General features: G+C 36.1%; 2 protein-coding genes across 4 annotated transcripts in view; one reads left to right on the top strand and one right to left on the bottom strand.

Moving 5' to 3' along the window:
• Positions 1-13,920, top strand: part of DIS3 (DIS3 homolog, exosome endoribonuclease and 3'-5' exoribonuclease) — a 41,750-nt gene extending 27,830 nt beyond the window's left edge. Inside the window, exons 15-21 of the mRNA XM_043992775.1 lie at positions 58-144; positions 2,450-2,606; positions 5,739-5,953; positions 6,200-6,368; positions 6,983-7,141; positions 8,376-8,498; positions 9,572-13,920. Of these exons, the coding sequence (XP_043848710.1) occupies positions 58-144; positions 2,450-2,606; positions 5,739-5,953; positions 6,200-6,368; positions 6,983-7,141; positions 8,376-8,498; positions 9,572-9,655 (994 nt within the window). The 3' untranslated portion in view covers positions 9,656-13,920. The remainder of the gene's footprint in view (positions 1-57; positions 145-2,449; positions 2,607-5,738; positions 5,954-6,199; positions 6,369-6,982; positions 7,142-8,375; positions 8,499-9,571) is intronic.
• Positions 13,921-14,566: 646 nt separating this feature from the next.
• The window catches only part of BORA (BORA aurora kinase A activator), a 39,669-nt gene continuing 27,782 nt past the window's right edge, over positions 14,567-26,453 (bottom strand). For 2 of the 3 annotated variants that reach the window (XM_043992776.1, XM_043992777.1), the window contains 5 exons: positions 26,131-26,357; positions 22,240-22,393; positions 20,201-20,808; positions 17,850-17,987; positions 14,568-16,178 (listed from right to left, as the gene is read on the bottom strand). In XM_043992776.1, the coding sequence (XP_043848711.1) occupies positions 16,128-16,178; positions 17,850-17,987; positions 20,201-20,808; positions 22,240-22,393; positions 26,131-26,357 (1,178 nt within the window). In that variant the 3' untranslated portion in view covers positions 14,568-16,127. Of the gene's footprint in view, positions 16,179-17,849; positions 17,988-20,200; positions 20,809-22,239; positions 22,394-26,130; positions 26,358-26,453 lie in introns of all 3 variants that reach the window. The other variant, XM_043992778.1, reaches the window with a different exon arrangement.

Raw genomic sequence — 26,453 nt, 5'->3', positions numbered from 1 at the left:
AGATTTCTGACTATAATAGGGTTATTTAACCAATTGTTTTTGTTTTTTTTCTTATAGGGCTTTGATACTTTCTTCTCCTGAAGTTCGATTTCATGTGGATAGTGAAACTCATGACCCTATAGATCTTCAGACTAAGGAACTTAGGTATGTTATTTTTATTGTTTGTTTGTAGTTTTTTTTGTGGGGCAATCAGGCAATTTGAGTGCCTTTCCCAGGGTCACACAGCTAGTAAGTGTCAAGTGTCTGAGGCCGGATGAACGTTATTTTTAAATAAACGAGTAAGATTTTCGTTTTTAGCACGAACATTTAGGATTTACATTAACAACTAAAATAATCATTGCTAGTGTTCTCTCTCCATCACACACACACACACACGATATATGTGTGAGATCTATTTTCCCTTGGCTAGTAAAAGATACTTAAGTACTTTGGTGTATTTATGATCTCATTAGTGTGACTATTGTCTCTAATGGTGCAGATTCCTAAGACACCTTATAAGGTCTTATGAATGTCTTGTGATAAACCCTGTCTAAAGATTACAATCCAGTGAGCTAGAATCCTTTCTCTGGGTCTTTTTTTTGGGGGGTGGGGTGGGGCAATGAGAGTTAAGTGACTTGCCCAGGGTCACACAGCTAGTAAAGGCCAAGTGTCTGAAGCTGGATTTGAACTCAGGTCCTCCTGAATCCAGGGCCAGTGCTTTATCCACTTCGCCACCTAGCTGCCCCCTCTGGGTCTTTTAACACAGGGTACCAGAGCAGTACTAAAGTTGTGTTATCTATTGATCAGCTTGGCCCATTTCCTGTTCTCATCATTTCATGGGCATCTTTTTTGCCTCTTTACCATATTTCTTTGGGAATATACTAAAATCTTTTTATACTTAGCTTGAATCTCTCCATTGTCTTCACAAAAGTCGTACTTATTGTGATATGGACATAGCCCTCCTTTCTTTTAAGTCTTTGTCAATGGAGCCTCTCTCCTGTCTTTGTTGTTACGGGGCTGTGGGTGTGGAATACTATATATAATGTCTGACTTAGTTGTTGTATTGGTTGGTTTTGCTGAATTGCTTTTTATCTCTTGTTTTTTCCTTTGTTACGAGCGGTGGTTTGCCCCTGGGGTAGGAAGAAAAGGCATATTCAGAAATCAAAGTCATATTTTAAAAATCAATGAAAAGTTTATTTGTTGTTTATTAAATATTTATAAATCTGTCCCAGTGGAGTGTAAGCTCTGGCTAGCGCTACCAAGATAGAAAGGTTTCTCAAGGTGGTGGTAATAGAGAAGTCTGAGGACCAACATAGCTACGTATAGTGAATCAATTCATTAGTAATATTGGCTACTGAGTGGTAAATTACTTGGCCATGGTAATCCATGAAAGTAAGTAGCAGGAAAAAAATGAGAATGTTCTGATTCATTTTCTTAACGTCAGGTACTTAACTGTGTTAATACTAACTTTTATGAGATTGTTTTAACTTTAAGGTGTTACTCTTTGCCACCTCTTCAACTTTTGGCTTCTCATAGAGTTCAGAAGTATCCCAGAGACCATGTAGTCCAGTCCCCTCATTTTAAAAATGAGACAGCTGAGGCCCAGAGAAGTTTAATGAGTTCCCCAGAATCAAGTAGCTAATGTCTAAGGCAGGACTTGAACCCAAGTCTTATTCATTACTATGGCTTCAACATCATCTCTCTGTAGATGATTTCTAGATATAAATTTCTAATCCTTATCTCTCTTTTGAACTCCAGACCTGTGTCACCAAGAACTTTGAGAATACCTCTATCTGCGTGTTTTACTCACCAGCACCTTTGTATATATGCACAGAAAAGATAGTGGTTCAATTATGTGGCAAAAAATGAAAAATAGTAGTTGGACAGCTTGAATGGTATACTTTAAGATTCTTAGCACATTGAGTGGATTTTCCATTGTAGGTTTATGGGAAGACATGTCCTTCATTAGACCCCTATAATTCCCTCTAGCTAGCATTTTTTTTTAATAATTTAATTTTTCCCCAATCACATGTAAAAACAATTTTTAACATCCTTTTTTAAACTTTGTTCCAAATTCTCTTCCTTCCTCCCCCCTCCAATCCCCACTCCCTCCCTTAAGGCAAGCAATTCAATGTCACACATGTGACTTTCCCAGGGTCACACAGGTAGTAAGTGTCAAGTGTCTGAGGCCAGATTTGAACTTAGGTTTTCCTGAATCCAGAGCTGGTGCTTTATCCACTGTACCACCTAGCTGCCCCAGATACTAGAGAGGAGAAGGTCACACAGCTAGGAAATGGCAGAACTCAGATTCAAACCTGTGTTCCCTAATTAGAAATCTAGCACTTTGTACTGGATACACTGAACCCTCCATTTAGTTGCTAGTAAAAGTAATGATGTGGTTTGTTAAATATTCCATTATGGTGTTTTACAATCTTGAGTTCTTTTTTCTGACATTTTCTTTTATTGACAGAGAAACAAATTCCATGGTGGAAGAATTTATGTTACTTGCCAATGTTTCTGTTGCAAAGAAAATCCATGAAGAATTTTCTGAACATGCCTTGCTTAGAAAACATCCTGCTCCTCCTCCATCAAATTATGAAGTCCTCGTGAAGGCAGCTAAATCCAAAGTAAACTCTTCCCCCATCCAAATTCTTGGACGTGGCTCTCATTGCATTCAAATAGGGAATCACTTGTTCCATTACAATCTTGTTTACTTTAGACATACTCTAAAACATATGAAAAGTTCTGATGCTTCTGACATAAATAATCTAATCCTTTAATCTGTACCCAGTTCTACTGCCTTATAGTTTATCCATGACAAATTTTCTTTTCTTTTCCTTTTTTTTTTTTTGAATCATTATCTCTGCCTACTTTTTCATTGTCATTTTCCTGATTTCTGTATAGAGACTGCCTCAATATACAAAGGCGAATCCTTGTACTTTGGATTTTTAAATTTGAGAATACTGTCCCTTAACAATGTTTATGTCCAAGAATTCAAGCTCCACTTTTGAAAACATAAATATACTTTTATTAGACGTATAGAATAAAACTGTTAGAAAATTTAGCTCAAAATTAAATGTGGAAAATTGTTGTTTATTAAAATAGGAATTATCCTTGATAACTATTTTGTATGAAGAACATAAGTAATTCCTATTACTATAGTTAGGAAACAGAGATAGAGCTAAAATTCTAAAGAGGGAGAGTTTGCATATACCTTCAACAGTAGAAGACTAGGAGCAGGGGAACATCAGACTACTTATAATAGCTTGGGCTATTCTTGCTTATCTAGTTGGGTGGGATGAGAACAAACCCAGCCACCAAATACAGTAAACTCCATTGAGTCCACTCTAATGCCAGACTTTACTCCAAAGCCAGAGTAATAGAGGATGGATATGCTATGAATTATTCCTCTGAGTTCACCACTCCTGACTCTGTTTTTTATTTTTAAATCTTTTTTTTTCTTTTTTTGTGGGGCAATGCAGGTTAAGTGACTTGCCCAGGGTCACACAGCTAGTAAGTGTCAAGTGTTTGAGGCCAGATTTGAACTCGGGTACTCCTGAATCCAAGGCTGGTGCTTTATCCACTGCACCACCTAGCTGACCCCCTGATTTTTAAATCTTCTAAACTCAAAAATAGAAATTATTGGAATCTTGAGGGGAAGTGACTGCTCTGACTTTGTGATAGATAAGAAAAAAGCTGGGCAGAACCTAAAATGAGCTCTAGATTTTGAGAACAGATTTCAAGTGATTCAAAGAAAGTAGCTTGCCTTGATTAATTCAGCTGGCCAGGCCAAACACCCTGTCTTAGCACAGTTGAAATAACTGGTGCAGATGGCTCTCAACTACTGTCTATGATCTGGCAAAGATCACAGACAACAGATAGGAGAGGTACTATAGAACTGCAGAAAGGCAAATGTCCTCATTTTAAAAAGAGTGTATTATGGGAATGGTTAGCATTATCTAGAAAGGAAAGAATTACAAAGAGCCAGCATGGCTTTGTCTTTCTTTTTACAAAGTTACTAGACTGGCAGATAAGGAAGGGTGCCCTATATACAGTTTATCTAGATATTTAGGGATACATAACAGTGTTTCTCATGTTATTCTTTTTGACAAGATGGATAAGTATTGATTAGATAAGTGGAATTAGAACAAGTTAAATGATGAGATTCAATGAGTTGTCATCAAGGTCAAGTCAGGAAGTCTTTAGTCTTGGATGAAGGCATAGGTGGCATGCCCAAGAAATTTGCAGATAATATAAAGCTAGTCAGGGTGATACATATTAGTCAAGATCCCAAAAGATCTCAACAGACTGAATCATATAAGAGTTATGGGTTTTAGTGCAAGCATTAAGTTCTATGAGTGAACATTATGACAGACAAAAAAAATATGTAATATTAGGCTTATGGACTTAAATTAAGCCGAAGTCAGAAGGACATATTGTCCAGGACCGTTTGAATTTATTTATTCTGTTATACTATCTGAATTCATACTAATCAGATATTACCTGAATTAAGATCATAAAATGCATGCTGTTCTGAGAGGCTGGGGAGCATCATTCTTTCATAAACTACAAGGAAATAATCTACAGCTTTTGCAGAGACAAAAAGATACTTTTGATAGTGGGAAGAGGCAGTTGGCAGGTAATTTTAGAATATAAGTCATTTTAAGGGTAAGAGTTTGGCAAGCCTGGTTGGGTTACTACATTGGAATATTTAGCATTAGAGAAAGGACCTAGAGAAAAGGCCATAAGGAAGTGGAAGCGAGCTACAGAATAAGGGGTAGGATGTTGAGAAACAGCATTGCACAGTTAAAAGACCGTTTAAGTTAGGGGTCTGGAATTCAAATCCCACCCACCTCAGATATAGTCACCAAATTCTCAGAACTTTCTTCATATATAAAATAGGTATAATATCTTCAGGATTATTGCAATGAAATTACCTTTGCAAACAAACTTCCAAGGATTATAGACATGGGAGTTAGGATTTTAAATTCGAATTAGATTGTTAAAAAAAGAGAGAGATTGTTGTGTGTGTGCAGTGGAAAGAACCCTAGCTTTGAAATACTGACTTAGGTACTCTACCTCTGTGACTTTGAGCATGTTATTTAACTTCTTGGGGCCTCAGTTTCTTCATTAGGAAAAGGGAAGGTTTGACTAGGGTCAATCCCTGTTCTAAATCCTGTATTCCTAATAAATTTGGTCTATTAAGAACTTGCACACTATTTAGCTGGCCTTCTAGAAGCCTATGAAATAATAATAATGGTAAGTGACAAAAGAATGTTTTAAAATTGGCAAAGCATTTTTGAACTTACTCATGGTCACAACACTTAAATCTCACTTGATTTTATCTAGTTTCAGTACACTGCTACCATATCAAGTTTTTTTCTCATTTTCTGTTTTGGGAAAGGAAGAAGACAAGATGAAGGGGTAGATTCTTTCTGTTTGATATTACTACTTATTTTTAGTAGTACTACTAATTCCCATCTCTAAGTCTTAGAACCTAGGCTAGTGTAATAGTTTAGTTTAAAAGATATTCATCCCTTAGTCTTAGAACTTAATCATTATTTATAACAATATTCTTATAGTGAAATATGTTCAGTTCCAGATGACTAATTTTAAAACAGACTTTTAAAATATTTTCTGTTCAGAAATTGGAGTGGGCTTTTAAGAAATTCATTAATTACATTATTACATATTTGAAATGCTTATTTAAAAACAAAAATGGAGCAATGATATTTTCCCCCTCTTCTCTTTTCTTATAGAATTTGGATTTTAAGACTGATTCAGCAAAGGCTTTGGCTGATTCTTTAGACCAAATGGAATCTCCTGATTTCCCATATCTAAACACACTATTCAGGATATTAGCCACTCGCTGTATGATGCAAGCAGTTTACTTCTGTTCTGGAATGGATAATGACTTTCATCACTATGGCTTAGCGTCACCAATATACACACACTTTACTTCACCCATCAGAAGGTACCTTGAGATTGTAAAAATCAAGAGAAAATTAAAGTGATACATCAGGTTTTAATGGAGTATGTTTTTAACTTGTATAACAAAACTCAAATGTCCTTTTAGTTTTTGCAAGTATTTCTGCTAGCTGTGTCAGAAATATTTTTAAAAACTGTGCTTCAAATCTAGAGCATGGTTATGCACATTCTACAAAATGACACGAGACAGTGTTGATATGTGAAAATGTTTTTCTTTTCCCTATTTCTAAAGATATGCAGATATAATTGTCCATCGGCTTTTGGCAGTAGCTATAGGAGCAGACTCTACTTATCCAGATCTGACAAATAAACACAAATTAGCAGATTTGTGCAAAAATCTCAATTTCCGACACAAAATGGCACAATATGCACAACGGGCATCTGTAGCATTTCATACACAGGTTGGTGTTTAATTTCATATAGTGATTGCAAGTGAAATTTTATTCCTCCAAGGCAAGAATATGCAGTCATTCAAGGTCTTTAAAATATCAAAAAGAAAGAAAAAATTAAGGTTTATGAGGATGCTGCATAATTGAAATAAGGACAATCAATGTAGGTATGTGTTTCCACCATTCTAAAGATTAGTCACTACCTGAAAATGAGTTAGCGTATTATGATGACAATTTTTCCCTCCCCCTGTTGATATTAGGGAAATAAGACATTTGGAGGCCTCCTCAGAGTCAGGAAGACAAATTCAAAACTTGACTCAATTAGAGCCTAGACAAGTCAATACTCTAAGCCTTATTTTCCTCATCTTTAAAGTGAAAATGTTGTACTCTATGACTTCTAAAAGTCCCTTCTGGCTCTAAATTTATGATTCTATGATCTTCCGTTGCTTAAAATGGTTGGAAAGAATTAAAAAAAAATAAAACCCAGCACAAACTATCTAGTTGCTACTTTTATTTTAGTAACATTTACCACAATGAAAAATGTAGCAGTGTGATTTCAAATTATTTGTTTCTAAGTTTTTTTTTCTTTATAAAATAACTGAAACAAGTTTTCTTATTTCTTACAGTTGTTTTTCAAAAATAAAGGAATAGTGAATGAAGAAGCCTATATTTTGTTTGTAAGAAAGAATGCTATTGTGGTGTTAATTCCAAAATACGGTTTAGAAGGAACTGTATTTTTTGAGGAAAAAGACAAACCAAAACCAAGACTTGCTTATGATGAGGAGGTATGGTATCATATATATGTATTTTTTTTCTTTTGACATAATTTGTCCCTGCATTGCACCTTATAGAAGAGTAATGACACCTCCAATGGGATTGGGGACTAAAACAACTCAGCCTCTTTGTCAGATTCTGTAATTATTGATTAAGTACTTATTTCCTTCTTGACAGTATGTTAGTTACTGTGGTTTACCATATTCCACTTGGGTCATCTCACTTAACCCACGTTTACTCCCATAACTCATTGCCTTCCACTTGGTTCCAGATCTGTTATTTCATTGGTGTAGGTCATTTTCTGGGGAGCAGTTCCCTCATCTGGCACAGATCAGCAAGTGTTCCAAAGTTTACAGTTTTAGAAAGCTGGTCAGAGTTGTGAGAGGTGGTCACTTACCTCTTTCTGGTCATAAGCAGATGTCAGAGGAAGGACTTAAATCCAGGACTTCTGGAATCCCAGGGCAGACCTTATTTACCTACATATACAAAGACATTTCAAGAAAAAATGTTTCAATTGTTTTACCCCAAGTCAGTCATTTCTTGCCCCTTCCACGAGAAAGGGAGAACTCATTTTTTCCATTTCCATAGAGCCGCCTCTCCTACTTTGGTTCTTCAAGTTCTCATGTACCTATTTTCTCTCTTCATATCTCTCATTTTTCCATGTCCCTCTTAGGATCTCAGAGTAAACCTTCAGTCCCTCCACAGTTTATTTCTAATCCTATGGTAAGACTTGATCAGTGAGTTAGCTGGTTTAGCTATATATTCCTATTTTTCCGGGCCAGAGTTGCTTAATTAAGCCCCCAATTTAAGGACAGGAAATAGTAATCAAGATAAACATTTCAGTCTAAATCCCTTCCTCTTGGGGATTTAGACGAATTCCAGTTAATTTTGTTAACTTCTGGGTACTTTTTTTATTAAATAGGGTTGTGAAAGTCAATAAGAATTATTCAAATGCATGTGGGTCGTCCTGAGCTCCCTGTGTAGTCCATAGTAATAATCTTCATTAAAGTATAGGTAGGGTGAGCAAAGAACAGGGAAAGAGGAGGAGAAATTGAGTAAATAAAATAACATGTTTTTATATTATGGCTACCAGATCAACTAGCGTTACAGAGTTGACTGGATCACATTGTTGCTTATAATTATGAAATGTTTTAATTGAACAGAAGATGTAAATAATGAGAATGAAGCTTGAAATGTCTGAAAGCAATGAAAAATAATTTTTAAAATGTATTTTTTAAAATGTAGGTGCCCTCACTAAAAGTAGAAGATACAGAATTTCATATTTTTGATAAAGTTAAGGTGAAAATCACCTTAGACTCCTCCAATCTTCAGCATCAGAAAATTCGTATGGCCCTGATAGAACCACAGGTAAGAATGGATTTAAAAATAAATACTCATATTGTGGTAGAATAATATGTGTGTACTACATTTATGGAGGACATAAGAAGAAAAGGTTATTTGTAGGTAGAAGTTCTTTTAAAAGCCTTTTCCCCCCTTATTTTGATGGTTAGGAGTTTCAAAATGGAAATGTCTTCAACTATCACACGTTATATCTCTTATATACAGTTTTGGATAATTAAATTAAATCAGTCGTTTTAAAAGTTCCTGTTAGGTCTAAGTGATGTTTCAGTATTTTCATGAAAAATGATTTAAAAATTTTACATCGCTTGTATGCTTCATACAAACTAAACGTCAATATACGTTTATCTCACTTTAGACAGATTCCTGAATATTGCCTACATTAAATACTTGTTTATCAAACTTGTTTTTCTGTTATTTTCATCATCATTCAGTAATATGTCTCTCCACCTCAGCCCACCCCAATTCAGTCCTAGGTTAAAAAAAATTGCTTTAGTAGTTTACCTGACTTTTAAATAAGTTGCAAAGTTGTGTATCAATTTTCTTAATTAAGGTTTTGTTTGCTCTACATATTTATCTTTTATAACTGTAGATAATTGCTTCTTCAGTCTCTGTATCACTGCAACTGTTCGATGTACTAAAAATGTCATGTTTTAGGTATTTTGTATGGGTAGAGGCGGGGGTAGAAAAAATGAAAGGTTTGGTCTGAGATGTAAGAGCTGAAATTCAAGAAGTCTAGCTTTTCACTTTGGTATTTTCTAAAGAATGATTTACATTATTCATTGGGGGAAAAAACAATACTAGGAAGAGGGATAAAGGGGAAGTAAAAAGATTAAAGTATAGTGTCTTTTATCTTCTTCCCCTACCCATCTTCCTGGACTGCTCTTTTCTAGAAATGTAGAATCAATACTAGCAGAAATCAGGAAGAACATAATTGCAATAGAGAGTGAAAGTTATCACTAGAATTTGTTTTTGTTGGCAATTAACATTTTTTCGTGATTATAAGTGCCAGTCTCTTAAGCTTATATATTCTTTTTTCTTATTGACATCTTAATTTTTTTTCTCCCACTGTATTCTTTTAGATACCAGGAATAAGTGTTCCTACTGATTCTACAAACTCCAACACTGATGAACCAGAAAAAAAGAGAAGCAAACTAGAAAACTAGCTATATATAACAATAAAGAAACTGTTACCAAATTGATTTCCTTTTGTAACATTGGGGAAGAACACTAGCAAGTTTCATGGTTAAAAGTATCAAGTGCAAATTTAATTTGTTGCTTTTAAAGTGCATTTTAATCATTTAAAAATTTGCATTTTTATTAAACAATTGCCTTCAAGTCTTTCCCATCATCTTTGAGAAAAGTACTTCTCTTTTCATTTTCTAGATGTAACACAACTATTATTTATGCAGAAAAATTAAATTGAATGCCCATCACTTACATACTGATAGGACAGCAACTTCAGGGACCAGATAAAGATCATCTAAATGATTTTACTTCAGAAGTGCCAATTACTTTACTGGCTTATTTTGGAGCATCCATCTTTTTATTGAAAAGCTGATTCATTTGGCATAAATGATTCCTGATTTCTTAAATGAGGGGAGAAAAGAGGACCATCCTGGATTTAGAGGATAGAAAAGTAGGATATCATCTAAATGCCCAAAGCTATCTAAATGCTTAAATATAATGGGAATTTATTCTTCCCCAATCCTGAGGTATCCCTTGCCTTCTGACATTCTGGAGCTCATGTTTCTGTGCTCCTTCTCAGAAAGTTACCAATCCCTATCCTACTTCATCTGTTACAGGAAACTGACATCAGTTATTATACTGATCATATCCGGTTATACTATATCAGATCTAATTATGCTGATCCATCCTAAGGTATGAAGGACTGATTGCCTTTTCTTTAACCTTCCAGAGAGAATTGCTTATTTGACCAAAATGAATCTTTACTTGGTAGGATTTCAAGTAATGTGGAAAGTCCCTTCCAATCTTTAGGGTTTGGTTTTTTGTTTCATTTTTTAAAATTCTTTGAGTGGGTGGGGATCCCCCCTGTTAGAGAACTTCTCAGTCTAAGATACCTCTAAGGAAAGTCAGCCTTAAGGAAAAGGAAGATGGATAGCACTATTGCATACTGGAAAGAATGCTGGACTAGGATTTAAGAAACCTAGATTCTAATTCAAGTTTTATACTAACTCGTGTGTAATCTTAGACATTTGCATAATACTGAGCCTTTTGGGGCTTCAGTTTTCTTATTTGCGGATTAAGAAAACTTCCAGCTTTTAAAGATATTTTATAACACCTTCTCCTGTAAGGAGATGATGAATAGTGGAGAGTAGAAAACTCTTCTTTGGCTTTTATAAAGACCCTATAACTTAATAGAATCTAGGAGACAGAACTTACTGATTCCTTGGCATGGGATGCTAACAAACTTTCTGGGAGCTTCCATTTCAGATCTGGGGAGCTGGAACAAAGACTTTTTGGACTTAAGATTTTCTTCCTTTAACAGCAACTTCTTCCCTTACACATGAATTTTATCCCATTCTCTGGTTCCCTGCAGGAAGCTGAGTAGATAGATAACTCAGTGCTCCTGAATGATAGTAAATATAGCTTAGGTGGCCTTAGAATGAGGGGAGGGAAAGGGAGAGTTTCTGGCCCTGCCACAGACTGAATCAGGTATCATTAAATATAGGGATTAGTTTTATTTGAAAGTACTACTCATTTCTATTCAGTTTGGGTGATCATACTATTTGAGCTCTAATTATAACTCTGTCCTTTGAGAATAAATACTTTCTTCAAAAATTCTTTATTGAATAAGCATTTATTGCATTTTGGTGGCAAAGGATGTGTTTGATATATCTGGCTTTGGTTTTTATGCCCTTGTTTTAGTGGTCATGTGTGAAAAGGTTCCATATATAGCTGAGAATGTATTATAATTCTTTCTGTTATTGTTTAGTGATCACCAGAGATCTATTATGTATAACTTTTACAAAATTCTTTTGGCCCCTAGCTTCTTATCTTTTGATCAGGCTTGTCTAAATCTGAGAAGACTACCTTGAGATCTCTTATCACTATTGTAGTTTTATCTTTTTCATTCTATTAACTTTTCCCCTCGTGATAATGACGTTAGATGCCATGCCATTTGGTGCATATGTCTTGTTATTCTTTATCTATGGTGCTTTAAGAATAATGTACTTTCCCTATTTTTCTTTCTTAATCATTTTTATTATGATGTGTCTGAGAGAATAATTGCTGCCCTTGCTTTTTGAGTTCACTTCAAGCATAATAGATTTCCTCTAGCCTCTTATTTTATCTGAGTCTTTTGGAATCTGCTTTCTATTCCATTCTACCTTCCTTCATTTTATGGGTGTTCATCCCATTCCCTCTTATGATTGTTAATTATATATTTCCCTCTGTCTTATCCTTTTACTTTTTTTTTAATACTTGCTACTCCTTTCTATAACAGTATATTGAGAGGAATATCCTCAGCATCACTGATCTCTATTTTATATAATCTGCTTCTATTCACGATTGTGTTTTCATTCCCCTCACCTAATTCCCAGTCATGGATTCCAACTTTTATTTTTTTTCTCCCTCCCAACCCTACCTTCTTCATGTTTTACCCTCCAGAAATGGAGTTTGTCTTAAGATGCTTTCCTGAATTTATCTTCTCTTAATCCCTGTCTCTACCTGATTCTCCTATGGAATTTAATTTCTACACCAGATTCAGTCTTCAATTGTCCATTTCAGATCAAAGTGATGAGATTCAAGTGAAGCCTACTTTCATCCATTTCATATTTGTATAGGTTTGTGATCATTTAAAATACATTCTAGCTTCTTTTCCAGTTTCCTAGTGTGTACAGCTTCACTCCTTTCATTTTAAGATCAAAATATAACAAAATTGCACTCTTATTCCCTCAATGATACTTGAAGACATTAAGCTTCTGAGGTTACATTTGTTTCCTCTTCCCCAGTTATGAATATTTATTTCATCATGATATAGTTCCTTCTAGTTCTATCTACTCAGCTCTGGTCTCTTAATATGGGAATTTTTTAAAGTCCTGTTTCATTGAAGGTCCATTTTCCCACCCATATGATTACACTCAGTTTTACTAAGTAAGTTATGCTTGCATTGTAAGCTTTTGTCCTCTTTAGTATTACAAGCATTTCTCTCCTATATAATGGTTATTTGCCAACTCTTGCTCCTTTATAGTTGAACTTTTTTTTCTGGCTGCTTATTCTCTCCATTTATTTTGAGTTCTAGATTTTGGCTTTTGACATTCCTGGTAGTTTTCATTTGGGGTTTCCTTTTAGTAGGTGACCAATAAGTTCTTCCTATTTTCACTTTGCCCTATGAAACTAATAGGTCTAGGCACTTTTCATTGTGATTTTTTTTTGTTGTTAATTTTTTTTTTCAATTATCAAGCATTTTTTTTTCCCTTGCACCCTCCTCCCTTCCTCCCCCTCCTCCTCCCCAGTAAACCCTTGGAATAAATATGCATACTCAAACAAAATGACAGGAGCTTCTCTATGGCCTTTTGGGTGATTCTTAACTCAAGAACTTTACAGACATTTAATCACTTAACAGCTGTTATCTATTCAACTGCATATCATATACCTTATGCATTCTTCACCCACCCATCTTTGCCTATATGAATAATTAAGCTGAACTTTGAGTGATTATGGATCTTTTTTTTTTTTTTAATTTTTTTTTGGCAATCTGAATGTACTATTGACAAATGGCAGCATCTGGAAGACCTCACCATCTACAGCTTCTGTTCAGTTTTTTAAAAACTCTTGTATTAGTTTATCATATACAAAAGAATACTTCGTTCAAGAAAGTATTAAGTGCCTACTACATGCCAGGCATTGTACTAGGTGCCTGGAGTATAAGTACAAGGAATGAAACAATTCCTATTCGCAAGGAACTTATATTCTATTGGGGGAGAAAAGTACATATAAAAATATATTAAATGTAAATACAAAGTTAAAATTCTTTAAATGAGTTTTGTGAAAGCTTTCTGTGTGATCCTTTCTATACTCTTATTAAGCATGCCCTCAATTTGTATGTAGATACTTCTTTAAAAATTTTACATAGGTAGAAAAGTATGTCTATGGCTTGGTGATTTATTGATGTTTTGTTGCCCTTTTTTGTTGTTGTAAAAATAAAGCCAATATTTTTATTTATTACCTTTGATATTTTCCCTTCCTTCACATATTCTGAAAACCAGTCACTGAACATCCTTAAAATTGTGTTAGCTCTAGCACCAACCTCATGTTGAATTCAACCTGGTTGAGTTCAGCAACTTTTCTGATCTTTTATTTTTTTAAATACCATTTTCACTTGCTCTTGTAACATTCCAGTAATTGTGATGTTTCAGACCAAATGTGGTTCCATTTGCTATGTATATTCAATCATACTTGAACATCCTTTCCAGCATAAAATCTGCCCAAGTTTGTACTTCGGTAGTATAGTGTTTGGTACTAACAAACTTATTTTACTTTTTTTTTTGACATGTTATAGTAGTTACTAACAATTATATTTTTATTCACTTTAATACTACTAATATTTAGAGTCTACTCTGTGCCATGAACTAGGAATGCAAAGACAAACGAAAAACCTATCTTCTCAAGGATCTTATGTTTACTGAGAACAACACAGAAAATAAATACGAAATTTTGGATTAGGAAAGCACCAATAGCTGAGGGGATTGAGAAAGGCCTTATATAAAAGGTGACAACTTCAGTTGAGTCTTAAATTCTAAGAGCTTAAGATTAAACCCATGAAAAACTTTGGGACATAACAAATGGTTCAGGATGATCTAGAAAAATATACTATTAAGAATCCAGGACTGACGTCACTGGAAACGCAGGGCTGCCTGCCTGTACGCCTGAGTTCCAATTATCCCTCACATATGGCAGTTCCATGGACTTTTCCAAGATAAAGTAGAGCAACTCAGAAAATGAAGATTGAGGAGAATCTTCCTGGGAAATGTGGGCGTGGAGACAAGGTGCATCTAGTCAGACTGCACACCAACTCTTCGTGACAGAATTTGGAGTTTTCTTGGTAAAGATACTGGACTGGTTCAACATTTCCTTCTCCAGCTCATTTTACAGATGAGGAGCTGAAACAAAGTGGGCTAAGTGACTCACCCAGAGTCACACAACTAGTGAAGAACTCAAATGAGGACAAGCTGATTCTCCCTCACTAGCCAGCAGTGAGAGCCAATACCAGCTTTTTCCTGTCCAAAAGAATCCATCAGAAGCAATTTCACAAAAGGAGGAGGAAATAGCCATAGGTGTCAGGAAATGTAGAGGAAGTGAATGAGATCATAAGTGGTCTTTGAGAGAGAATAGCTTTTAGTTGAGTGGTGGGGTACAAAAACCAGATTGCAAATGAGTAAAGTAAAATGAACTGGAGTGGAAATTATGTAAAACTACATGAGATCTTTGGCCAAATTCAGGAGAAAATATATAGGACAATAGCTTGATTGAATGGTAGGGTCAAGTGGTTTTTATTTTGTTAGGATATGTGTGCTAGGCATATTTGTAATGAGCAAAGAAAGCCAGTTCATAGTTTGAAGAAAAATATGATGCATATATAGAAGGCATTTAATAGATCAAAGGAAGAGAATGAGGAATAAGATATAAGGTCGAATGAGCAAAGAGCTAAAAAATAGTTTCAATTTAAAGTATGAACTTGATGGACTTGGCTGGTATGAAGGGCTTGAAGAGGGGTTTGGAACAGGTGCTTTGGAGAATGGGATAGCCAGTCAAGTAAGACCAAAACGATGATGTGTAGTGGACCTCTTGGTTTTATGATTTCCCCTGTCAGGATTTAGCAGTGTAGAGGGCTGTTAACTTAATAAATTCCAGCCAGAGCTGGAGTGATGAGCCAATTAAGCAATGAGGACAATGACTAGCATTTGCAATGAAGACAATGGTTTAGAATTGGTAGTAAGATGCAGGGAGAGAAAAGGATATAAGTTAAGCTCTGATAGAAAAATGTCACATTTCAAAATGAAGTGGGTCAGTTGTGGATTTATTTCTATGGAATAGGTTAGTGAAGGAGTTTTCATTAAATACCTTAGTTTTTGCAAATAAGGGGTGGCAGAAAAACACCTCAGTTTCCACCTAGCTGGGGCTGACTAGGTCTATTGATTGAAGACTGCATACTGAATAAACTAAGCTTGTTTTTGGTCAAAGTAATTTCACATTTATTGTAACAAAGTCTTATTTAATGGTTACCCATTTAAAGAGTAATGCTAAACAGAAATATGAAAATTAAGTTGACAATTTATTAATTCCCTACATCAGAATCATCATCATGTCACATTTAACAAAAAATTAGTTATGATCAAGTCACGAGGTAATTATGAAGATTTAATGATAAAAATAAATGTCTACTTCTGTGATTTAGTGAAGTTTCAGGAACTTTTCTGCCCTTCTTTTTCTTGTAAACATCAACTTGGGCATTTGATTTTCAGTGCCAACTTTCACACTGGGAAGGGTTAAAGGGTTCAATATGTAGTCAAGGCAGTTTTCTTCCAATCATAATCACATTATTGAGCTTGTGTACAGAATATCTGCAATTAGCAATTCAGTGATGGTCTGTCTACAGTTCTGATACACACATTTCTATGAAGGACGTGCTGTTTTCCTCCAATATCCTTGTGTTGTATGTTCTTGCTAATTAAAGAAAAAAAGAGAACACTTTGTTATCAGTCTATTTGATGATAAAGCAGTAAGATTCCTTTGAGGGATTAAACATTGGTACCCTAGGACTTATAGCCAAAAAATACCTATATTCAAATAACCCTGGGCAATTTACTTAACGTCTATCTGCCTCAGTTCCTCATCTATAAAATTATAACAGCACCTACCTCACCACTGTTGTGAGAATAAAATGAGTTAAAATATATAAAATACTTTGTAAACCTTAAAGTATCATATAAATGCTAGTTCTATTTTTGCTTAATTATATGGAGCAGTGGATATGTATTTTTAGAAACATCTATCTACTTGTGATTGTATTAGGGTGACTTATTAGGAATTAAAATTTATTTCAGAAACCCATAGCCCACACACACAAAAATCAGTGAGAAGCAGTAAAAGCTAACTTGAATGGTGAAAAATATTACCTTAAAGACATACTCATTTTTAAAAATGATCCAGGTAGTAGATAAATTATGTAATAGGGGTGTGTGTGTGTGTGTGTGTGTATCCTAACGAACACACTGGCTTGCAATGTATGTTAGAATCTCTCTTGGCTAGTAATTAAAATTGTCATAAGATTCTTCTCCCATGGAAATATAAAGTTAAAGATTAACACACAGGCTATTAATAAAAGTTCATAGGATTTTAAGATTTACAAAGCACTTTTCCCATAATACTAAAACAAGTCCAAGAAACTAAGGCTGAGAAAAAACGAAGTGGTATGCTTAAGATGACAAAATGCAGAATTCTGGCTCCAGGCAAGCCCTGGGCCTTTCAGTAATAACTTCTGACTGCTAACAGCTCTCCTTACACCTGCCTTAAGAGTTCCTTCAGTAATACATAGATTCTTTCCATTTTTTACAGATGAGGAGACACAGCTATAGAAAGTGCTGGTCCTTCTACAATACCACAGCTATCTCAAAAATAATAATAAGAAGCTCTTGTTATTACCATCTTTTTTTTTTTTTGGTGAGGCAGTTGGGGTTAAGTGACTTGCCCAGGGTCACACAGCTAGTAAGTGTCAAATGTCTGAGGCCGCATTTGAACTCAGGTCCTCCTGACTCCAGGGTCGGTGCTCTATCCACTGTGCCACCTAGCTGCCCCCCGCTATTGCCCCTTTTACAGAATACACATTAGCAGATAATGGTAAAATTAGGGATGCTTGGTATTTATATTTATAAACATACCTAAGAGTCTTGTGATTGGGATACTTTAGAAACACCAAAGGTGTACCAGAAGGCCAAATGCAGAAATTGGAAAGAGTAGCTGTAGTGTTTTGCCATTCTATCCTTGGAAAGGCCTTCCCTTTCATGCCGAATTAAGCGCCAAGCTGAGTAGGACCTCTGTTTCCAAACTTTCTGTCATTTCACTTTTCCTTAGAGAAGGGTTCTGCAAACCATAACCTGCAGGCCAAATTTGGTTCTACCACCAGTGAGCTAATGAATTTACATTTTTAAATAAAGTTTTATTGTATTTTAAAATACTTTAGAAAAAAAAGAATTAAGCTCCTCCTGAAATTAGATCTAGTATAAAGAGTTGATGGTGTTGATAACTAGAAGATAAAGAATTTCATCATAACAAAGCCCAAATACAAATACTATATTGTGCCACTGTATAGTTTTTCCCTCCAGAAATATCCTATACCTTTGCTTCAGGAACTTGAGATTTGTTCTGAACTTCAAAGGATGGCGCATCACTTTCCCTACAATAGCTCTCTGTTCCAATTCCAATTGTATCAATAATACTGCTCCCACAAGTCTGTGTATTATAGCCACTATCCACCTGAGAAAGAATTTAAAATCAGTTAAGAATTAAATCGTAAACTCTAGATTTTTTTTTCATATCAACAGAACAACATACATGATCTTTAAGGAGCCATTAAAATTTAAACTATAAACTAATTTCATCATCTATCAATAATCAGTACTATATATCAACACTATATAATATGCAGTAAAATTATGCTGAAATGAATAGAATATATGCATGATGAGTGAAACATAGCAAAACTACAGGGTAGAATTAAAAAACATTGTTTTTAACAAATCTATCAGAACATACCCTTAAATGAGCTTGGTTCCCTTCAGAGCCATCACATTTTGAGGGTATACACACATACAAATAATGCTGCCGTTGTTAAAAATGAAAATAAAATCTTTTACAATAGCATAGACATCTTATGCCACCCAAGGAAAGTTATTTCTTTATGATAAGAAAGAGGGCATAGTGGGCCAAGAGCTTACCCAAGGTTTGGCAGTGACCTGGGTTGAAATACCATCTCTAATACTGCTTGTGTGACCGTCGGCAATTCACTTAACCACACAAGGAACTCATTCAAAGTTGAAGAGCAGTTGCCGATTGTATAATGGTAGTGAGTTCCCTCACGTGGAACTCCTTATAGACCAATGAAGTTACAGGTATAGATCTCACTAGACTATCAATTGTATTATGCAAGTCATTCCCCTTATAGATCACAATAGATTCAATGAATCAATTGCCCTTAAAGAAAAATTTCTTATATCTAAGGATCAGGCAAAGAATATGCTGCAGATTCCCAAAGGGATCACATTAAAGGGGAAAATATTCAGCTGTCAATATTCTAGCACGTTTGGGTATTTTTTAAAGACTCCTTTTTTATATAACCATAGCTAGCAACTGAAATGTTGTTTGTCCTTTGTTCTCAAAGAGGACCATGACATCAGGAGCAACTGGGATATAAAAAGTTCATCCACTGGCACACATATGTAATTTAAACTTTTTTATATCAAACAAGTAGCACTCTAAGACGAATACAAAGTTATAACTTCAAAGCTGGATGAAATCAGAGATCATCTAGTATAACAGATATCTGAATAAGGATTCCTTCCTATTGCATATCATCCAAGTAAGCAGTCACCCAGCCCCTGCTGAACATTGTGAACGATTGCTTTTTTAGCAGTGCAAGGAAAAGAAAATGCTAGAAAACTTCTTTTTGGAATACACAGCTGTTAAAATGCATGCACTTTTGGCCACCAGTTTTTCCAATTCAGCATAAATCTACATAGGACAAAGAAGCAGGAGGATCAAAACCGATTCTTGTTTCACAAAATAAATGGAACCAGAGACAATGAGGAAGATCATAAACAAAGGTGCTGTTCCTTCTAAAAAATGTCCCTAAAAACAATGTTCAGCAGGATGCTAAATTTCCCCACCAAAAGTAACTTTTTTTTTAAATTTTTTTTTTTTTTAGTGAGGCAATTAGGGTTAAGTGACTTGCCCAGGGTCACACAGCTAGTAAGTGTTAAGTGTCTGAGGCCAGCTTTGAACTCAGGTCCTCCTGACTCCAGGGCTGGTGCTCTATCCACTGTGCCACCTAGCTGCCCCAAAAGTAACTTTCTTTTTGACCAGAAGCTTTGGCCACATGGAAAGTAGTCCTTCACTCTCTGTTTCATTTTTGCTGAGCAGTCAAGGTGTGATAAGAGTGCTCCTGGGGCAGCTAGATGGCACAGTGGATAGAGCACCGGCCCTGGATTCAGGAGTACCTGAGTTCAATTCCAACCTCAGACACTTAACACTTACTAGCTGTGTGACCCTGGGCAAGTCACTCAACCCCAATTGCCTCACACACACAAAAAAAAAAAAAAAAGGGGGGGAAAAAAAAAAAAGAGTGCTCCTGAATAACTTTCTCCGTTTCTTGAAGCATGGATTGGCTAACCTTAGTAACAGGAAAAAGTTGGTTTTATGAAGTGGGGGGAAGATAAGATGAGCTTTCCTAACGGGGCTGCTCACAGTCCTGTGGTGACATCTTGGATAACCAAGACAGTATCAATAAGATGCACAGTATCTTGGCTCATCAAGAAACAATACATGGTATGTTCCAGGTTTCACAAGGTTTGAGAATATTATATTCTGACTAAATTCAGAGAAGTAGAGGAGGAAGAATATGTGGTTGATGCCTTAAATGAAGGGAAAGGAGAATACCTACAAAGAAGTTGAAATGATTTCTAATTCCTTACCTGAATGCTGCTGCTTTCACAAGGGATGACACTGCTTTCTGCAAGAGGTGACATGCACATATGAGAGCTTTCAATACTGAAAGCAATACCTGTCATAAATCCAGTCATTGGTAAACTCCCATTACCAACTGTATCCTTAACCCAAATGTTCTCATCTGCTATCTCTACAGGATCAACCATATCTACAGAGCTATTCTCCTTTTCACCTTCAATGTCTTGCATTAATGCCAATTCTTTCTCACAAGGACTAGGCTGATCTTTTGTAATAGACATGGTAGCCACAACTAAATGTGTGCCATGTGCAAAAGCATCCCCATCTAGCTGTCGCAGATGTATGCCAGCAGTATCCATTGGTGGTAAACAGGCATCTGTGGGAGGAGCATTTTCTTTTTCTTCTTCTTCATTATGATGCTCAAGAGTAAAAGGTATCCGAATGAGTGATGTACGGTACTGAGTACCTCCTTTGCACATCCCAAGTTTCATAGGAGACCAATTTTTAATTGGAGAGCAACCATCTATATAAGGACTTCTAGTACAGGAGTTGGTAATGCCATTAGAATTTGGAGCAGATGGCACATCAGGAGAGCGAAAGGTAAACTTTCTTGATTCTAAAGATGAAAAAAAAAATTAAACATATAAAAATTAGTTTAGAAAATGAACTCCTTACTTACTTATTTATGATACTAATTAAAATTCTTAGTCATGTAGAATTGTTATTTCAGGAAAACTAGCTTCCTACAATTAAAATAATTATTTAAATCTTATTGCCAAAAAACCAGTATGAATCTATTGAATAAATATCTCTCATGTCATCCTCTTTGCAACCAGACTCTTCTACACCAAGAGAAATCTTTAAAGAAATATTTTTCAATGCCTGCTATCTAGGGGAGGGGTGGGGAGGGAGGGAGAAAAATTTGAAATTGGAAATTTTATATAAACAAGTGCTGAAAACTATCTCTACATGTAACTGGAAAATAATAAAATACTTTTATTTTTTAAAAAATTTTCATTATAATACTGTTCACATTAATATAAGGGATGTACATTTCATTATTTTGTTAACAGACAAGTAGTAAAAAGCTTGCAATTTCAGCTAAGTATAATGAAAAACAAAACAAAAACAATCTGCATAATTTACCTTACCATAATGCTAAAACTTTAAATGCAGAAAAATAAATTAAAAATATATACATTTTTTTGAGCACTATTAGACTAGGTGTAAAATTTGAGGGAAGGCATGTTTGATAATAATTCTCCATGATCCTTTATAATATAATCTCACCCAAAATACTTTCTTTGTTGATTTTCTTTTGAAAATGTAAAATGTGTTATGTAAATGGAATTGTATCCAAAACAAAACTTCACTAAATATTTTAAATTGTTCAAAAGATTTTTTTAACCTAAATTTCAGATTTTTGGAAATTCAGAGCTCATCTAGGAGGAGCTCCACCCATAAAACTATACTAATATAATTACAATTCTATTTATATTAAACACTAATTTTATACTTCCATGTTTTCAGAATATCTGTAATTTCTGCAGTGGATAAAGTACCAGCCCTGAATTCAGGAAGACCTGAGTTCAAATTTGGCCTCAGACACTTGACAACTTATTAGCTATGTGACCCTGGGCAAGTTACTTAACCCTCATTGCCCTGCAAAGACAAAACACAACAAAACCTCAAAAAAACCCAGCCTCCTGAACCATACATAAGAATATCTGTAATTTCAATAGTATGGAAATATCCTACACCCATACAAATCTAACCCTTTAATGCTTTTCTGATCTTAATTGTTGTGGCCAAAAAAATTCATGGCAAAGATTCTAGTAGTGAGTCTCTCCAAACTTTCTAGGCTGGTCTTTTGTCATGAGGGTTATGGTGAAAGCCAACCAGCTTGGTGAAACTGTCAAATTTTGTATTCCATTACATATCCTTCAAGAACCTCAAGTCACCTTTATATCATGATGAAATAGTTGAGTAGGACTATAAAAAAGGTCTCATTTTATACTTAAGACAAATAAAAGCCTACCAGCCATACCAGAGAGTGGTGTTTTTCCTATTTGAAAAGCAATTGGAGAGAAGGTTGGTGAAGCAATAGTTGTAGGGGGGTGCCGTGGAAATGAAGGACTCGTTATGCTTTCCAAGCTATATTTTCTTGTACCTCCCCGAATAGGACTAGAGGAAAACTGGCCCTATGATTAAAAATAAATGATAAGGTTTTTTGTGTACACACATATAAATAGAAATTATGTTATTGATCAATTAGCCAATATGCATTCATGAAGCACCTAAGCACTTGGGCGACAAAGAAAAAGTGGAACAGTTCCTATATTTGCAAAGCTTATAATCTATTAGGGAAAACATCACGTACAGAAATAAGTATATACAAAACAGACACAAAGTTCTTTTGGGAAAGAGTGTATTAGAGCCTGGGGCCAGAGGGGAGGGAGAATCAGGAAAGCCTCCCAGAGCTCAATATTGCAGTCATCAGTCAGTGAACATTTATCACGTAGCTGCTATGCGGCAAGCACTGTGCTGAGCACTGGAGATACAAAGATGAAAAAACAGCCCTAGCCCTTAAGAAGCTCATCATAAACAAGCTACAAAAAAGAGAAAATCACAAATAATCAATGTGGGGAAGTACCAGAATTGAGTGAGAAAGGCTTAAGGGAGATCGACTGAAAATGTCTGAAAGGGGGGGCAGCTAGGTGGCGCAGCGGAGAAAGCACCAGTCCTGGATTCAGGAGGACCTGAGTTCAAATCCCAACTCTGATGCTTGACACTTACTAGCTCTGTGACCCTGGGCAAGTGATTTAACCCTCATTGCCCCGCAAAAAAAAAAAGAAAAGAAAAAAAAAAAGAAAACGTCTGAAATCAAGAGATGATGTGGCTTTTTTGACAAACAGCAAGGAAGCGAATGTCACTGTATCGAATAGTGGGGAGGGGGAGCATGGTGTGTGAAGAAGGTAGAGTAAGAAGCTTGGAAAAGTGGAGGTGGGGGAGGCCTATGTCATAAAGGGTTTTGAATACCAGACCAGATTTTATATGTGATCCTGGAAGTTTAAACGGAAGTTTATTGTGTTGGCATTTGTGTGTGGAAGGGGGTTGACGTGATCAGATTTGCATCTTAGGAAAAGCAGGCTATTATAACAGTTGAGGTATGAAATGAGGCATCTTAGCACCAGGGTTGTAGAATTATCAGAGCAAAGAAGTGGGTGTAGTATTCAAAAGGTGTTACAAAAATAAAACCGATAGGCCTTGGCAAAAGATTGGATACGGGGAGGTTAGAGTGAGGAATCAAAGATGAAATCTATGCTGTGAGCATGGGGACTAGGAGGACAGTAATGCCCTTGACAGTATTGGGTAAGTCTGGAAGGGAGGAAGATTTAAGAACAAAGATTATGGATATGTTGAATTTAAGGATTAATACAATTTAACTTAATTTAGGACATCCAGGTTGAGATGTCTGAATGACAGTTAGAGATGTGAGACTGGAGGTCAGCAAACAGATCAGGGTTAGTTAGATAAGTAGATTTTCAAATCATCAGCACAGAGATAATCATTGAATCTTTAGGAGCTGATAAAAGCAGCATATGAAATAATATAGAGGGAGACATGAACCCAGAAGAGAACCCTGGGGAATATCCACACTTAGTGGGCATGTCATGGATGAAGATCCAGGAAAAGAGACTGAGAAGAAGTCAAAAAGGTAGGAGAACCAAGAGAGGATAGTGTCATGAAAACCAAGAGAGAAGAGAATATCAAGGATATCAAGAAAGTAATCAAAGGCAAAGGCTGAAGAGATGTCAAGAAGGATTAAGGCCTGAAAAAAGGCCACGCAATTTGGCAATTAAAATGCTGGCAACTTTGAAGAGAGCAGTTTTGGTGAATGATGAGGTTTAAAAGCCAGACTGTTGAGAGTTAAGAAAAGATTAGAGGCAGAGGAAGTGGAAGCACCTACTGTGGATGGCCTTTTCCGGTTTAATCACAAAAGGCAGGAGTAATATATGGGGTAATGGTTAGCAGGGAAGGACTGAACAAGTGCCTTTTTTTTTAAAGAGGCATATTTATAGGCAGTAGGAAAGGAGCCAGTAGACAGGGAGAACTTAAATATATGTGAGAGTGCAGATGAGAAAAGAAAGCCTCTGGGGGAGATGGGATGGAATGGGTCACTCGTGCAAGTAAAGGTGCTAGAGAAAGACCATCTCATCATGTGGGACAAGGGTCAAGGAGGACAGTGACAGAAGGTGTGTTGAGGAGAGATTAGGAAAAGGGGGAAGATGGGGCCCTTGGCAAATGGCCTTGATTTTTCTTCCTGTAAATTATGAGGCAAGGTTCTTAGGAGCTGAGAGAGGGGTAGGAGGAGGAACCATGGGAGGTTTGAGGAGAGATGAAAAGATTTAGAAGACTCTCCTGGGTGAGTGGGATGGGGTGTTAATTAGGTAGGCAGAAAAAGACTGTCTAGTGGCAAGGAAGGCCCAGTTGAAGTTATGTGACAAATTTTATAGTGGACCAAGTAAGGAAGGTTGCATGATTTCCACCTTCCTTCTGAAGCAGGTGATATAGGAACAAAGAGAGGGGAGGGTGGGAAAGATCTAAGCCCAAGTCTTGGCAGAGGACAATCAGCAATGTAAGTGGAAAGGAGACTCAAGGGAAGAGGACAGGACAGAGGTAATAAGAGAGAAATGAGGTGTGGATAAAGGGTAGGGCTGCGTTACAGAAGGTAGAGGAAGAAGTGGAATGATGGCAAGATCACAGGTAAGACCATTTTTGTGTGTGGCTGAGATGGTGAGGATGAGGTCATGGGAAGTGATGAAGCTGAGAAACTAGGAGGTTAGGCTTCTTCAGGGGCTATAAATAAGTATGCTCAAGTCCCTTTATACTAATGAGGACAGGAGTTGAGGAATAAAGATAGTTAGCCAGGTACTGAACTCACTGAGGAAGGGAAGTATCTTGGAGGTCTGTAGTGATTGGGTAGTAGTGATAGATATCATGAACCTCAAAGGAGGAATGGTGGCAGTAGGGGGAGAACCTGGAAGTAGCAATGGGGTCAAGGAGTATTCCAACTCTCCCACTTCAACCAATCATTCAGGCTAGGGAAATTGAAAGGAATAAAAAGTTGGCCAGTTGGGGGTTGAGAATAGGGTTTGAATGATGACCTGTGGGGCTTCAGAATTTATTAACCATTAAGAGAAAATTTTTAAAAGCTTATCAATGAGGGGGCAGCTAGGTGCTGCAGTGGATAAAGCACCAGTCCTGGATTCAGGAGGACCTGAGTTCAAATCCCGCCTCAGACAGTTGACACTTACTAGCTGGGCAAGTCACTTAACCCTCAGTGCCCCGCAAAAAAAAAAAAAAAAGATTATAATATCAATAGTGTTATGATTTTGGAAGTAGATATGAGGAGACAGTGTATTCCCGGTATGGGAACTATGATTTCAGTAACATGTGGAAACTCCATCAACTTAGCCTCTTTGCCTAGGACACTGAAAGATTAAGTGACTTATCTACAGTCACACAGTTAGTATGTGTTAAGAGGTACGACTTCAACCCAGGACTTCATGATTCCAAGCCCAGCCTTCCACCCACTATACTACATCTATATGCTGCCTCTCACATAATAACTAAACAATGTTGATAAAAGTTAATCAATAAACTAAAAAACTGGTGAATGTAGTTAACTGTCACAATCCCACCACTAAGAGGCTTTGTTCAACTTTTGGGGGGGAATTTATTTTGTCATTTTTGTATCCCCAGAGCCTAGCACACTAGTATATAATAGATGATTAACAGGTATTTGTTGAATAAATGAATAAAGTGAAATGCAAAAAAAATGAAATTGATAAAAAATTTTTTTTAATGTTTTAGGTATACTAGCACTGTATTCCTTAAGAAATTAGTGAAAAAGCATTATTAGTTAAGTACTTACCGAACTTGGTGTTTCCACAGGGCTCCTACACCTAACTGGGGATAAATCTATTGAATAAAGGACTTCAAGTGAGGCTGGAGCATTATTATACGGACTCTTGGGAGAAGTTGGAGACAAGGAGTCAGACATACTTCCATTTCCATCTAAAAACAGTTTTCTTCTTAGAGATGAGGAACTGAGATTTTCTTGAGATTGGTCCGCAAATTCATCTGCTCTAAAATATTCCCCTACATTAATTTAACAGATGATTAAACCATTAGGTTTGAAAAACAAAAGGCAATGTTTTTAGGAGGGGATTTTTGTTAATAGGCGTTAGATAGCAC

Source organism: Dromiciops gliroides, chromosome 3 (assembly GCF_019393635.1).
Source record: "Dromiciops gliroides isolate mDroGli1 chromosome 3, mDroGli1.pri, whole genome shotgun sequence".
Taxonomy (NCBI): Eukaryota; Metazoa; Chordata; class Mammalia; order Microbiotheria; family Microbiotheriidae; genus Dromiciops; species Dromiciops gliroides.
Note: the sequence above shows the minus strand (reverse complement) of the source record. Positions and strands in the feature narration are given on the sequence as shown.